The sequence below is a fragment of the Coregonus clupeaformis genome, chromosome 31, assembly GCF_020615455.1.
Source record: "Coregonus clupeaformis isolate EN_2021a chromosome 31, ASM2061545v1, whole genome shotgun sequence".
Taxonomy (NCBI): domain Eukaryota; kingdom Metazoa; phylum Chordata; class Actinopteri; order Salmoniformes; family Salmonidae; genus Coregonus; species Coregonus clupeaformis.
Genome location: NC_059222.1, coordinates 34,341,620 through 34,358,294, shown reverse-complemented (window position 1 = coordinate 34,358,294; position 16,675 = coordinate 34,341,620). Strand labels below are relative to the sequence as shown.

General features: G+C 43.5%; 1 protein-coding gene across 2 annotated transcripts in view; it reads right to left on the bottom strand.

Annotated features, from left to right (window-relative positions):
* wdr27 (WD repeat domain 27) overlaps nucleotides 1–16,183 on the bottom strand; it is a 150,635-nt gene extending 134,452 nt beyond the window's left edge. For both annotated transcript variants that reach the window (XM_041849899.1, XM_041849901.2), the window contains exons 1-11: nucleotides 16,096–16,183; nucleotides 15,423–15,619; nucleotides 14,548–14,689; nucleotides 14,234–14,358; nucleotides 13,957–14,070; nucleotides 13,651–13,702; nucleotides 13,152–13,222; nucleotides 12,940–13,066; nucleotides 12,498–12,591; nucleotides 3,429–3,520; nucleotides 3,020–3,084 (exon numbers count right to left, since the gene is read on the bottom strand). In XM_041849899.1, coding sequence (XP_041705833.1) covers nucleotides 3,020–3,084; nucleotides 3,429–3,520; nucleotides 12,498–12,591; nucleotides 12,940–13,066; nucleotides 13,152–13,222; nucleotides 13,651–13,702; nucleotides 13,957–14,070; nucleotides 14,234–14,358; nucleotides 14,548–14,689; nucleotides 15,423–15,596 — 1,056 coding nt within the window. In that variant the 5' untranslated portion in view covers nucleotides 15,597–15,619; nucleotides 16,096–16,183. The remainder of the gene's footprint in view (nucleotides 1–3,019; nucleotides 3,085–3,428; nucleotides 3,521–12,497; nucleotides 12,592–12,939; nucleotides 13,067–13,151; nucleotides 13,223–13,650; nucleotides 13,703–13,956; nucleotides 14,071–14,233; nucleotides 14,359–14,547; nucleotides 14,690–15,422; nucleotides 15,620–16,095) is intronic.
* Nucleotides 16,184–16,675: the final 492 nt, after the last annotated feature.

Here is a 16,675-nt window from a genome sequence, read left to right as displayed (position 1 = left end):
AACAGCTTGGAAAATTCCAGAAAATGACGTCATGACTTTAGAAGCTTCTGATAGGCTAATTGACATCATTTGAGTCAATTGGAGGTGTACCTGTGGATGTATTTCAAGGCCTACTTTCAAACTCAGTGCCTCTTTGCTTGACCTCAGAAAAAAATGTGTAGACCTCCACAAGTCTGGTTCATCCTTGGGAGCAATTTCCAAATGCCTGATGGTACCACGTTTATCTGTACAAACAATAGTACGCAAGTATAAACACCATGGGACCACGCAGCTGTCATACTGCTCAGGAAGGAGACGCGTTCTGTCTCCTAGAGATGAACGTACTTTAGTGCGAAAAGTGCAAATCAATCCCAGAACAACAGCAAAGGACCTTGTGAAGATGCTGGAGGAAACAGGTACAAAAATATATATATCCACAGTAAAACAAGTCCTATATCCACATAACCTGAAAGGCCGCTCAGCAAGGATGAAGCCACTGCTCCAAAACCACCATAAAAAAGCCAAACTACGGTTTGCAACTGCACATGGGGACAAAGATCATACTTTTTGGAGAAATGTCCTTTGGCCATAATGACCATTGTTATGTTTGGAGGAAAAAGGGGATGGCTTGCAAGCCGAAGAACACCATCCCAACCGTGAAGCACGGGGGTGGCAGCATCATGCTGTGGGGGTGCTTTGCTGCAGGAGGGACTGGTGCACTTCACAAAATAGATGTAATCATGAGGAAGGTAAATTATGTGGATATATTGAAGCAACATCTCAAGACATCAGTCAGGAAGTTAAAGCTTGGTCGCAAATGGGTCTTCCAAATGGACAATGACCCCAAACATACTTCCAAAGTTGTGGCAAAATGGCTTAAGGACAACAAAGTCAAGGTATTGGAGTGGCCATCACAAAGCCCTGACCTCAATCCTATACAAGATTTGTGGGCAGAACTGAAAAAGCGTGTGCGAGCGAGGAGGCCTACAAACCTGACTCAGTTACACCAGGTCTGTCAGGAGGAATGGGCCAACACCCAACTTATTGTGGGAAGCTTGTGGAAGGCTACCCGAAACATTTGACCCAAGTTAAACAATTTAAAGACAATGCTACCAAATACTAATTGAGTGTATGTAAACTTCTGACCCACTGGGAATGTGATGAATGAAATAAAAGCTGAAATAAATCATTCTCTCTACTATTATTCTGACATTTCACATTCTTAAAATAAAGTGGTGATCCTAACTGACCTAAGACAGGGAATTTTTACTAGGATTAAATGTCAGGAATTGTGAAAAACTGAGTTTAAATGTATTTGGCTAAGGTGTATGTAAACTTCCGACTTCAACAGTAGATGCAGAAAGTAAACAGCACAGCGGGTCAATTTTCGCAACAACTAAGAGCGTTGAAGCGCGAGGCTCAACTTCGCTGTTTTGGTGCCCTGTCTACCACGCTGTGAACAGCGTAAAGCGAACCCCGTGCACATGCGCAGATCCTGTGTGCGTGACTGTGTGAGAGCCAAGTGTTGCATCTCGCTCATTTCAGTATCCTAGCCTATTGATTGATGATAGGTCCTACTTTATTGAAATTGTGAGACATTGCAAGCCAAGAAATTGCGAGATACAGCCTTCTATTGCGAGATACAGCATTCCATTGCGAGATACAGCATTCCATTGCGAGATACAGCATTCCATTGCGAGATACAGCCTTCCATTGCGAGATACAGCCTTCCATTGCGAGATACAGCCTTCCATTGCGAGATACAGCCTTCCATTGCGAGATACAGCCTTCCATTGCGAGATACAGCCTTCCATTGCAAGAAAGAGCTTTGATTGCCGATAGAAAGGACTAGTGCATGGTTCTGACTGTCTGCCTGGTGGCCGACCTGCCTATACTGTGCCCCTCCCCTATCTTTCCGTCCCTCGCTAGCTCGCAATGAAAGATGTGAGTGTTTGTGTTCTCGGATGTGTGGCAACTGATCAGTCTCATCCGTTCCAAAAATACTGAATCTTAGGAGAATATTGACACTCAGAAATGGGAGTCGACACCGGGAGTCGACATGCAAGGAGTCGAGGAATCAATTCTCCACCACTACGTCACCGTCGTTAACAGTTGGAAAAATGACAGAGAAAGGCAAGCGTCAGGAGCGAGGTGCTGTATGGCAATACTTTAAGTTCAATGAGAAGGAAATGCAAACTTTGCAAAGTGGAATTTAGGTACAGTAATGGTACAACAGGTGCAATACTTAACAATCTGAAAGGGACGCACCGTGAGACCCAAACTGTTGCTGGCATCAGCGCAGCTGCATTGTGAATTCACAATGGAATTGTACGCATTTTTCTTATCGCTTTAACGGAAAACCAATAAAACCTTTTGCAGTTTAAACATTAAGAAAACATTTCCATTTGTCACATTCCTACTATACATGTAGTAATCATGTCAAAGTGGTATGAGAAGGGACATTTCCAAACAAGTCAGGGATGTATAGCCTGGGATCCACACTATAAAGGCGACAATCTTGTAGGTAGAGGACAGAGCTGTGTGAGACACACTGCTCACCATTTTATCTAGCTCTGAGAGGACCTATGTGTTCTATTCCTCCACCATTCTTTCCAATTTCCACACCTGTATTTTCCAGATCTCTTTTTCATACTTTTACAGCTGACAAATGTACTGTATATGGGGATATGTTTGCAAACTTTTGTTCCCTATACTTAATTTTGAGCGTCTTAGAGACTTCACATATACTGAACCTACAGTATTTTTATAACTATGCAATTAGCAGTTTATGGTTTCACGAGACTAGGACTATGGGAGATGTAAAGGCTTTACAAGGTTTGCCTGCGGTTTGCATCCAGGAGGAAAGTGAGTTTTTCTGTTATGAATGAGAGGTAATTATGTGTTACAGTGTAGGGTAGGCCTAATGTCAGGGAATTACACCCGTGTCTGTCTGCCTCCCCCTCCGTCTTGCTTTTGCCCTAAATTCCTATTCAGTGAAGTGAAACAACAGTGAAGCAGGTCTCAATGGTTATTTACTCACGCTGTGATCCAGTCCTTGGGACATGGCCCATGATCCAGCCATGGTGATGCTCACGTTGGGGTGATCTGTAAGAGAGTGGGATAATAGCTAACATAAATAATAAGGGTGGAATACCAACATCTGTTGAAGGGTACGACCATAGATCCCAGGGATTCATCTGGCACCATAGTCTATGTCGGTGAGACACACAAACACACACACACAAACCAATCTCCACTAACTCTTATCATACACATGGTCTATGTCGGTGAGACAGTATACAGTGCATGGTGTTATTCTTATCCATCTTTCCAAGCTGTTCTTCCCCACAAGATCAACACATCATTCATATTCTCTCAGACACAGCACGTCAGGGAGCGCTCTTCCACACAAACACACACACACACACACAAAGAGGGCAGTAGGATACCTCTGAAAAGTAGAGTCATTTGGAGCTCAGAGGTGCCCAGGTCAACCAGGTACAGGCCATCAGAGCTTCCCATCCACACCCAGCTGTTATCGCTACAGGGGGCATAGAGAGAGAACCTTATGCCATATGGAAAAACACTGTTATATACACAAACACGAGCAAACACACACACACACACACACACACAACAGGGGGGGCACAGGAACAGAACCATGTGGAAAACGCTGTTGCATACTACTCCTTCAAAGGGCCTTTGTTTCAGTAGATTTGAGAGGAGAAGACAATGTAACCCACACTAAAGAGGACAAGACAATGTATCCCCACACCAAAGAGGACCAGACAATGTAATCCCACACTAAAGAGCACAAGACAATGTATCCCCACACCAAAGAGGACCAGACAATGTAACCCCACACTAAAGAGCACAAGACAATGTATCCCCACACCAAAGAGGACAAGACAATGTAACCCACACTAAAGAGGACAAGACAATGTATCCCCACACCAAAGAGGACAAGACAATGTAACCCCACACTAAAGAGCACAAGACAATGTATCCCCACACCAAAGAGGACAAGACAATGTAACCCCACACCAAAGAGGACAAGACTATGTATCCCCACACCAAAGAGGAGAAGACAATGTAACCTCACACTAAAGAGGACAAGACAATGTAACCCCACACTAAAGAGGACAAGACAATGTAACCCCACACTAAAGAGGACAAGACAATGTAACCCCACACTAAAGAGGACAAGACAATGTAACCCCACACCAAAGAGGACAAGACAATGTAACCCCACACTAAAGAGGACAAGACAATGTAACCTCACACTAAAGAGGACAAGACAATGTAACCCCACACTAAAGAGGACAAGACAATGTAACCCCACACTAAAGAGGACAAGACAATGTAACCCCACACTAAAGAGGACAAGACAATGTAACCCCACACTAAAGAGCACAATACAATGTATCCCCACACTAAAGAGGAGAGGAAAATACTATGTAACCTCACACTAAAGAGGACAAGACAATGTATTCCCACACTAAAGAGGACAAGACAATGTAACCCCACACTAAAGGGGAGAGGAAAATACTATGTAACCTCACACTAAAGAGGACAAGACAATGTATCCCCACACTAAAGAGGACAAGACAATGTAACCCACACTAAAGAGGAGAGGAAAATACTATGTAACCTCACACTAAAGAGGACAAGACAATGTATTCCCACACTAAAGAGGACAAGACAATGTAACCCCACACTAAAGAGGAGAGGAAAATACTATGTAACCTCACACTAAAGAGGACAAGACAATGTATCCCCACACTAAAGAGGACAAGACAATGTAACCCCACACTAAAGAGGACAAGACAATGTATCCCCACACTAAAGAGGAGAAGACAATGTATCCCCACACTAAAGAGGACAAGACAATGTAACCCCACACTAAAGAGGAAAATACAATGTATCCCCACACTAAAGAGGAGAAGACAATGTATCCCCACACTAAAGAGGAGAAGACAATGTAACCCCACACTAAAGAGGACAAGACAATGTATCCCCACACTAAAGAGGACAAGACAATGTAACCCCACACTAAAGAGGACAAGACAATGTATCCCCACACTAAAGAGGAGAAGACAATCCAGGGAACTAAAGCCATCTCACGCTGTAGAATAAATAAAACAGGGTGGCAGAGGTCCAACATATGTCCAACATATCAAATCAAATTGTATTTGCCACATGCGCCGAATACAACAGGTGTAGACATTACAGTGAAATGCTTACTTACAAGCTATTAACCAACATGTTGGTACATAGTCCACTGTTTAGGTTAAGTAGTGAAATCCTTGCCTTGACTTGGCAAATAAACGGAGGAAAATGTTGTACTTTAGTTGGAAATAACAAACCATGATTGATAGGCCTAGAAGTCTGTGATACAAGTTGTGTCTCTATAACTGCTAAAACATTTATTTTCATATACTGATGTGGTAGCCTGGTCTCAGATCTGTTTGTGCTGCCTTGTCACCTCCTATGGTCATTGTCTTGCCTTCATGAGTTAGCTGTACAGATGGTTATGTATACTGACATGAGTTGGATATAGAGCACAAACAGATTTGGGACCAGGCTTCTGTTGTGGCACACCGCATAGCTTTGATGCCTATAAGATTCCTTGTGATGGACATATCAAAGTCAGAGACCATGAGAGTCCTGACCGTTCTATACTATACTACAGTCGTGGTCAAAAGTTTTGAGAATGACACAAATATTAATTTTCACAAAGTCTGCTGCCTCAGTTTTTATGATGGCAATTTGCATATACTCCAGAATGTTATGAAGAGTGATCAGATGAATTGCAATTCATTGCAAAGTCCCTCTTTGCCATGAAAATGAACTTAATCCCCCAAAAACATTTCCACTGCATTTCAGCCCTGCCACAAAAGGACCAGCTAACATCATGTCAGTGATTCTCTCGTTAACACAGGTGAGAGTGTTGACAAGGACAAGGCTAGAGATCACTCTGTCATGCTGATTGAGTTAGAATAACAGACTGGAAGCTTTAAAATGAGGGTGGTTTGAAATCATTGTTCTTCCTCTGTTAACCATGGTTACCTGCAAGGAAAGACGTGCCGTCATCATTGCTTTGCACAAAAAGGGCTTTACAGGCAAGGATATTGCTGCTAGTAAGATTGCACCTAAATCAACCATTTATCGGATCATCAAGAACTTCAAGGAGAGAGGTTCAATTGTTGTGAAGAAGGCTTCAGGTCGCCCAAGAAAGTCCAGCAAGCGCCAGGACCATCTCCTAAAGTTGATTCAGCTGCGGGATCGGGGCACCACCAGTGCAGAGCTTGCTCAGGAATGGCAGCAAGCAGGTGTGAGTGCATCTGCACGCACAGTGAGGCAAAGTCTTTTGGAGGATGGCCTGGTGTTAAGAAGGGCAGCGAGGAAGCCACTTCTCTCCAGGAAAAACATCAGGGACAGACTGATATTCTGCAAAAGGTACATGGATTGGACTGTTGAGGACTGGGGTAAAGTCATTTTCTCTGATGAATCCCCTTTCCGATTGTTTGGGGCATCCGGAAAAAAGCTTGTCCGGAGAAGACAAGGTGAGCGCTACCATCAGTCCTGTGTCATGCCAACAGTAAAGCATCCTGAGACCATTCATGTGTGGGGTTGCTTCTCAGCCAAAGGAGTGGGCTCACTCACAATTTTGCCTAAGAAAACAGCCATGAATAAAGAATGGTACCAACACATCCTCCGAGAGCAACTTCTCCCAACCATCCAAGAACAGTTTGGTGAATAACAATGCCTTTTCCAGCATGATGGAGCACCTTGCCATAAGGCAAAAGTGATAACTAAGTGGCTCTGGGAACAAAACATCGACATTTTGGGTCCATGGCCAGGAAACTCCCCAGACCTTAATCCCATTGAGAACTTGTGGTCAATCCTCAAGAGGTGGGTGGACAAACAAAAACCCACAAATTCTGACAAACTCCAAGCATTGATTATGCAAGAATGGGCTGCCATCAGTCAGGATGTGGCCCAGAAGTTAATTGACAGCATGCCAGGGCGGATTGCAGAGGTCTTGAAAAAGAAGGGTTAACACTGCAAATATTGACTCTTTGCATAAACTTAATGTAATTGTCAATAAAAGCATTTGACACTTATGGAATGCTTGTAATTATACTTCAGTATACCATAGTAACATCTGACACAAATATCTAAAAACACTGAAGCAGCAAACTTTGTGTCATTCTCAAAACTTTTCACCACGACTGTAGTCAGTCAGTCACCCTGTGGCCTACAGACAGTACGCTGCACGTGCACCACTCGTGCTTCCCAGGCTTTGCATAGTGTCTACAGTACTTCACCATGGCAACAGGTGCTGATTGGACAGCCTGAGACTGTTAACGCCACTTCAACTAGCCTTTAATAGGAAGTGTCCTGCTATCGCTGTGGAAACACCACTCTAACACCCCCGTTAGTCACTACTAATAAAGACATCTGAGGTTGGAACTGTTTCCGGACCACTGCGGCAGCGTGACACCTGCAAGGCTGGAGAAATGGAAATGATGACGTTATATATTTACATTTCTGATATTATATTTTCCTGGATCACTCAAAACTCTCTTAGTCTGTGGAAATAATGACGAATCAAGCACTCTCTACATAACCTGGGGAAACATACAGGCCTAGTTGGTAGAGCATGGCGCTTGCAACGCCAGGGTTGTGGGTTTGATTCCCACGGGGGGCCAGTATGAAAAATGTATGCACTCACTAACTGTCAGTCGCTCTGGATAAGAGTGTCTGCTAAATGACTAAAATGTCAAATGTAAATGTAGTAGGCTGTAATATAGACCAGTGGTTCTCAACCAGGGGTTGGCCTATCCACAGGGGTACTTGAGAAGACACATTAGACAATAGGCTTACTGGTAAAGTCTAATCTAATTGTATTTGTCACATGCTTCATAAACAACAGGTGTAGACTAACAGTGACATGTTTACAGGCCCTTCCCAACACCGCAGAGAGAAAAAAATTGAAATAATAGAAAAAGAATAACACAAAGAATAAATACACAATGAGTAATGACAACATGGCTATATACACGGGGTCCCAGAACTGAGTCATTGTGGAGGGGTATGAGGTAATTGGGTAGATATATACAGTTGAAGTCGGAAGTTTACATACACCTTAGCCAAATACATTTAAACTCAGTTTTTCACAATTCCTGACATTTAATCCTAGTAAAAATGTCCTGTCTAAGGTCAGTTAGGATCACCACTTTCTTTTAAGAATGTGAAATGTCAGAATAATAGTAGAGAGAATGATTTATTTCAGCTTTTATTTCATTCATCACATTCCCAGTGGGTCAGAAGTTTACATACACTCAATTAGTATTTGGTAGCATTGCCTTTAAATTGTTTAACTTGGGTCAAATGTTTCGGGTAGCCTTCCACAAGCTTCCCACAATAAGTTGGGTGAATGTTGGCCCATTCCTCCTGACAGACCTGGTGTAACTGAGTCAGGTTTGTAGGCCTCCTTGCTCGCACACACTTTTTCAGTTCTGCCCACAAATTTTCTATAGGATTGAGGTCAGGGCTTTGTGAGGGCCACTCCAATACCTTGACTTTGTTGTCCTTAAGCCATTTTGCCACAACTTTGGAAGTATGCTTGAGGTCATTGTCCATTTGGAAGACCCATTTGCGACCAAGCTTTAACTTCCTGACTGATGTCTTGAGATGTTGCTTCAATATATCCACATAATTTTCCTTCCTCATGATGCCATCTATTTTGTGAAGTGCACCAGTCCCTCCTGCAGTAAAGCACCCCCACAGCATGATGCTGCCACCCCGTGCTTCATGGTTGGGATGGTGTTCTTTGGCTTGCAAGCCAACCCCTTTTTCCTCCAAACATAACGATGGTCATTATGACCAAAGGACATTTCTCCAAAAAGTACGATCTTTGTCCCCATGTGCAGTTGCAAACCGTAGTTTGGCTTTTTTATGGTGGTTTTGGAGCAGTGGCTTCTTCCTTGTTGAGCGGCCTTTCAGGTTATGTGGATATACAGTGAGGGAAAAAAGTATTTGATCTCCTGCTGATTTTGTACGTTTACCCACTGACAAAGAAATGATCAGTCTATAATTTTAATCGTAGGTTTATTTGAACAGTGAGAGACAGAATAACAACAACAAAATCCAGAAAAACGCATGTCAAAAATTTTATAAATGTATTTGCAATAAGTATTTGACCCCCTCTCAATCAGAAAGATTTCTGGCTCCCAGGTGTCTTTTATACAAGTAACGAGCTGAGATTAGGAGCACACTCTTAAAGGGTTGTTACCTGAATAAAAGACACCTGTCCACAGAAGCAATCAATCAATCAGATTCCAAACTCTCCACCATGGCCAAGACCAAAGAGCTCTCCAAGGATGTCAGGGACAAGATTGTAGACCTACACAAGGCTGGAATGGGCTACAAGACCATCGCCAAGCAGCTTGGTGAGAAGGTGACAACAGTTGGTGCGATTATTCGCAAATGGAAGAAACACAAAATAATTGTCAATCTCCCTCGGCCTGGGGCTCCATGCAAGATCTCACCTCGTGGAGTTGCAATGATCATGAGAACGGTGAGGAATCAGCCCAGAACTACACGGGAGGATATTGTCAATGATCTCAAGGCAGCTGGGACCATAGTCACCAAGAAAACAATTGGTTTACACACTACGCCGGGAAGGATTGAAATCCTGCAGCGCCCGCAAGGTCCCTCTGCTCAAGAAAGCACATATACATGCCCGTCTGAAGTTTGCCAATGAACATCTGAATGATTCAGAGGAGAACTGGGTGAAAGTGTTGTGGTCAGATGAGACCAAAATCGAGCTCTTTGGCATCAACTCAACTCGCAGTGTTTGGAGGAGGAGGAATGCTGCCTATGACTCTAAGAACACCATCCCCACCGTCAAACATGGAGGTGGAAACATTATGCTTTGGGGATGTTTTTCTGCTAAGGGGACAGGACAACTTCACCGCATCAAAGGGACGATGGACGGGGTCATGTACCGTCAAATCTTGGGTGAGAACCTCCTTCCCTCAGCCAGGGCATTGAAAATGGGTCGTGGATGGGTATTCCAGCATGACAATGACCCAAAACACACAGCCAAGGCAACAAAGGAGTGGCTCAAGAAGAAGCAGATTAAGGTCCTGGAGACCTTAATCTCATAGAAAATCTGTGGAGGGAGCTGAACGTTCGAGTTGCCAAACGTCAGCCTCGAAACCTTAATGACTTGGAGAAGATCTGCAAAGAGGAGTGGGACAAAATCCCTCCTGAGATGTGTGCAAACCTGGTGGCCAACTACAAGAAATGTCTGACCTCTGTGATTGCCAACAAGGGTTTTGCCACCAAGTACTAAGTCATGTTCTGCAGAGGGGTCAAATACTTATTTCCCTCATTAAAATGCAAATCAATTTATAACATTTTTGACATGTGTTTTTCTGGATGTTTTTGTTGTTATTCTGTTATTGTTATTCTGTCTCTCACTGTTCAAATAAACCTACCATTAAAATTATAGACTGATCATTTCGTTGTCAGTGGGCAAACGTACAAAATCAGCAGGGGATCAAATACTTTTTTCCCCTCACTGTAGGACTCATTTTACTGTGGATATAGATACTTTTGTACCTGTTTCCTCCAGCATCTTCACAAGATCCTTTGCTGTTGTTCTGGGATTGATTTGCACTTTTCGCACTAAAGTACGTTCATCTCTAGAAGACAGAACGCGTCTCCTTCCTGAGCAGTATGATAGCTGCGTGGTCCCATGGTGTTTATACTTGCGTACTATTGTTTGTACAGATGAACGTGGTACCTTCAGGCATTTGGAAATTGCTCCCAAGGATGAACCAGACTTGTGGAGGTCTACAATTTTTTTCTGAGGTCTTGGCTGATTTCTTTTGAATTTCCCATGATGTCAAGCATAGAGGCACTGAGTTTGAAGGTAGGCCTTGAAATACATACACAGGTACACCTCCAATTGACTCAAATGATGTCAATTAGCCTATCAGAAGCTTCTAAAGACATAATTTTCGGGTATTTTCCAAGCTGTTTAAAGGCACCGTCAACTTAGTGTATGTAAACTTCTGACCCACTGGAATTGTGATAGTGAATTATAAGTGAAATAATCTGTCTGTAAACAATTGTTGGAAAAATTACTTGTGTCATGCACAAATTAGATGTCCTAACCGACTTGCCAAAACTATAGTTTGTTAACAAGAAATTTGTGGAGTGGTTGAAAAACAAGTTTTAATGATTCCAACCTAAGTGTATGTAAACTTCCGACTTCAACTGTAGGTAGGGATAAAGTGACTAGGCAACAGGATAGATAATAAACAGTAACAGCAGCATATGTGATGAGACAAAATAGTCAATGGTCATTGCAGATGGTCCAGGTAGTTATTGGTTAACTATTAAACTAACTATTTAGCAGTCTTATGGCTTGGGGGTAGAAACTTTTCAAGGTCCTGTTGGTTCCAGACTTGGTGCATTGGTAACGCTTGCCTTGCGGTAGCAGAGAGAACAGGCTATGGGTGGCTGGAGTCTTTGACAATTTTTTGGGCTTTCCTCTGACACCGCCTGGTAGAGGTCTTGGATGGCAGGGAGCTCGGCCCCAGTGATGTACTGCACCGTACGCACTACCCTATGTAGAGCATTGGTGCAGCTGTAGAAGTTTTTAAGAATCTGAGGCCCCATTCCAAATCGTTTTAGCCTCCTGAGGGGGAAGAGGCGTTGTCGTGCCCTCTTCACAACTGTGTTGGTGTGTGTGGACCATGATAGGTTGTCAGTGACCTGCTCCACTACAGCCCTGTCGATTTGGATGGTGGCGTGTTCTGCCCGCCGTTTCCTGTAGTCCATGATCAGCTCCTTTGTCTTACTGATGTTGAGTTAGAGGTTGTTGTCCTGGCAGTACACTGCCAGGTCTCTGACCTCCTCCCTGTAGGCTGTCTCATCGTCTGCAAAATTAATGATGGTGTTGGAGTTGTGCGCGGCCATGCAGTTGTGTGTTAACAGGGAGTACAGGAGGGGACTAAGCACGCAACCCTGAGGGGCCCTCGTGTTGAGGGTCAGCGTGGCGAATGTGTTGTTGCAGAGGAAGGTGTTCAGTCCCAGAGTCCTTAGCTTAGTGATGAGCTTGGATTGCACTATGGTGTTGAACGTCCAGGGTGTCTGGATCCAGGGTGTCTGGGATGATGGTGTTGATGTGAGCCATGACCAGCCTATCAAAGCATTTCATGGCTACAGATGTGAGGGGGTACTTCACTTGAGGGGTATTTCATTGGTAGTTCGGGCAGAGCAAAATGTACTTGGTGGTACAGTAATCGAAAAAGGTTTAAAAACACTGATATAAACTACAAAGGCATCAAACATCTGCTAAAACAGACTGTGATAAGCAAACAATGGGTTGAACACGTGATGTGTCAAGTGATAAATTAGGAAATGTGTTGCATTATCCCCTTTTATCTACAGTACATGGACCATGCAGAGAAACCCCATTTGGAAACCCATTTTACCTCTGCTGCCCATGATCAATGTCAGGTAGTCGCCTGTGATAAGCACATATTCTGAGAACTGGCTTTGCCGTCTCTACTGGGTCTGGAGTGATTCCTGGAACGAAACACAAGAGGTAGCTTGGGGTTATGAAATATGACAAAAATGGCTATTGAGTTATTGGGTGGACAGTCAGACACAGCATATTACTATATAACCCCAAACCTCCTACAGAACATAACTCAGTGTTCTGATTCCATCTAGTGTTAGGAAAAACACATTCATGTTTACATTTTCTTTTCTTATACTCATAACGTGAGAGAAAAAGTGGGAAATAAGTTCAAGTTCACGTTCTAAACGTTATGTGAAAATGAAAATGTGTCTTTGGCTTACAGGTATATGGCTAAAACGCATCACAGGAAACAAACAAATCATGTCCATAACTACTTTACTATCTTGTATTACCTATTACACCACCAGTCTGTGGGACCACTGTGTCCAGGTGCCTTTGGTGTCGTTGCTGCACCTTGTGAAGGTCCAATTTGGTCACCAAATGACATCTGTGGTCCTCAGGAAGAGTGAAGCTCCACACCTGGAACCAATGGGAAATCACAGATTTACTGAGTGTGTGTGTGTGTGTGTGTGTGTGTGTGTGTGTGTGGGTGTGTGCGACCAACCTGTCCATCAGCAGAACCAGTGACAAGCTGCCTGCTCTTCTCCAAGAACAACACACTGAGTAATGGAGATGCTGGAGAACAGAGGGAGTGGACAGAGTTAAAACTCCTACATATTATTTATAATTTACTACATTTACATTACATTTTTGTCATTTAGCAGACGCTCTTATCCAGAGCGACGTACAGTTAGTGAGTGCATACATTATTTATTTTTCATACTGGCCCCCCGTGGGAATCGAACCCACAACCCTGGCATTGCAAACGCCATGTTCTACCAACTGAGCTACATCCCTGCCGGCCATTCCCTCCCCTACCCTGGACGACGCTGGGCAAATTGTGCGCCGCCCCACGGGTCTCCCGGTCGCGGCCAGCTACGACATAGCCTGGATTCGAACCAGGATCTCTAGTGGCACAGCTAGCACTGCGATGCAGTGCATTAGACCACTGCGCCACTCGGGAGCAAATGTATGGTAAACTGGTGTATCCACTGTTCACATACCTGACAATATAGCAGACTGGTAGAGAATCTCTTCCGTTTTTAATCCCCAAACCTTTCGAAAAGAGAAATAATCAATTGGTAAACGTTTAAAACCTGCTCCTATGGACAACAGTCTCTTTTGGAACAATAAACACACAATCACACACATGTGAAATTATGCAAGCTACAGCTGACTGACTTAGTAGCTAGTCATATCATTTGTACGTAGAAAGCTACAGCATATACTTTGATAAGGGATGAAAAAAACCACTTAAACCAAAACTGAAGCCGAGTTATTTCACTGGTTAGTGAATAACCTGACTGCACCTTAAATGTGCGGTCTTCTGATATGGACACCAGGATGTCTTTATTCCATGGACAGAACTCAGCTGCTGTCAAAGGTCCCAGGTGGCCAGCCAGCACAGACAACACATCCTCTATCTGGAGGTCAGTCAAACAGACAGTGTTTGCAATAGAAGAGAAGAAAACTTTATTGTCCCTTCCTTTGTCATCGTCTTACAAGAATTATAAAAACATAACACAAACACTTGTTATAAGGGATGAATTTGAGGGGTAGAGTACACTTACAGCATGTCGTACTCACCTTGGAGTTGAGTATGTATACTTCGTCCCCTGAGCATGCAGCCACTCGTTCATCACAGGGACAAAATGACAGATGGACTACCTTGCCCAGTAGGGTCCCAATAACTGTACCAGACGCAACTACCCCTGAAAACATTTATGCTTTTAGTATTGTACTATATAGCATTGTAAATTCCAAACTGAGTAAGTGATTGATTATATTGATTGATTTATTGAGTGAGTAAATGAGGCCTTACCAGTATATAAAATGTGGCCACTGAATTTAAATGTATTGTTATCTTACTGTTCATACAGCTATGTAGCAGAAATCCTCACCCTCCCTAGTTCTCCTGTAGCAAAGCCGGATGTCCCAGACTATGACATAATCTGCAGAGGCAGAGCAGAGCAGGAGAGGGTCTCTACCTGTCCCAAACACCATGGCAGAGATGTCTCCATGGTGACCAGTCAGTCGCAGTGCCTGCAAAGGGGAGGAGACGCATTGGAGTGTGGTGGAGCCAGGTGATGCAATGATTGAAGAGCCAGATTTCTTTACACTTAGAGATTCTCAGGTACTTTTGTATAATGTATAGCCAGTAGTTCTGAAAGTAGTGCTCACGAGCCAAAAGTGGTCCCCGAAAATTGCGTACTACGTCACATATGTGCAGATATGTGCACCACGTCATTGCTCTATCTACCCCTTTCTTGTGTGTACATCTTGCTAGCTGTCACTCAAATGGCGAGGGACTGAAGCTCATTGGCTAGAACTCGAATTGCCAGGGGAATGGACCACATGGGGGAAAATGTAGGGAAAATGGCGCCGAACAGCTTCCAGTAAACAGTCGCTTTAAAACTAGGGATTCCGTGGCTAATTGAGGTAAGACAGTAATTCTGCTCATAGATTATGCATGTATGAACTACACATTGACACATCCAGCCCAAAGCGGGAGGTTTAAAAAATACTTAGTACATGTAGTCGCCAAAGAAGCATGTATTTAACGGTGGGAAGCTACTGAGGAGGGTATATTTGCTAGTATCAAATCCTAGATGCCATCTTCTCCTGATGTGACCTTGAGTAAGTGTGTGTGTGTGTGTGTGTGTGTGTGTGTGTGTGTGTGTGTGTGTGTTGTGTGTTCCAGAGGGGTTGGGAGATCAAACAGAACATCCATTTGGCTAACATCCGTTTCCAACTTATAGGACTGTCTGTAACTGACCTTCAGCTCTGGGTCCAGGAGACTGTGTATCAACAGGTCCTTGCCTTGTAGTGGCGAGGCACAGTGAGAGGGACAGCAGGCAAGCTGCAGGTGAGATAGCAGTCTATCACAGGCCAAGGATAGCTTCTCCATCATCATTCTGTTGGTCCCACTGCCTTCCCCACAACCATCCATGGTGATGGCTTTCTAGCTATGTACTGGGGGGGCCAGTATGAAAAAATAAAAAAATAAAAAATGTATGCACTCACTAACTGTAAGTCGCTCTGGATAAGAGCGTCTGCTAAATGACTAAAATGTAAATGTAAATGTACTGCAGTCACTCTGGAAACAGCAAAATAAAGAAAACATCATCCATTGAAATAAATGCATAGCTAGTTCAGCTAATAACCTACTAAAATCATATTGATAACCCAAATAGGAACAGCTAATATATTATTTTTCGCTATACTTGTTGCAGTAGCTGCACTGTGTACTGTCACTCACAGCCTCTAGGAGGTAATAGCTAAGAACACTCTGTAGTAAGGATTACCCAGCTAGCTAACATAACTAGCTAGCTGGGTAACTTAACCCTTCACACAGACCACATGTCCTGCAAAATAACGTTAGCTAATACTTTAGGCAACAGTCGTATTCTAACCGTAGAACATATTCTGCAACATAGATAGTCACCCACCTTAAAATAAATTCAGGTTAATTGTATCTCTAGCAAGCTAGCTAAATATAGCTAATTGCTCACTACACCCTGCTACACCAACTACCAGCCTGCAATACGGGTCAAAAAGTATCCTGGAGAGTTGCCTGGTTACCAGGGACAACAACAGCAGAGGCTCAAGTTTCCCCTTTCATCGGTGTTATAGTTCTTGCATCTACCGCAAGGTGGTACTGTTGTCACGTGCATGATTTTCAGAGAGCTTGAATCATGTTGTATGCTGGCTAACTGGCAACAACAACAGCCGAAACGTTTCATTATTTCAATGGGCGAGGAGAAATAACGTATAATATTGGTCACCGTCTGAACGTAAAAGTCCTTGCTCGCGAAGCACGACGACAAGTATGTGCGATTGACCGGTGTTTTGGAGTTGGGCCAGTTGGGCGTTGGGCGTTGGGCGTTGGGCCAGTAACTGAATGGTTGCTAATTCAAATCCTGGAGCTGACTAGGTGACATTTCTGTTGAAGTGCCCTTGACCAAGGCACTTAAACCCTATTGCTCAGTCGTCACTAATTAAGTCTGTAACCCTGCTCATTTCTACAAT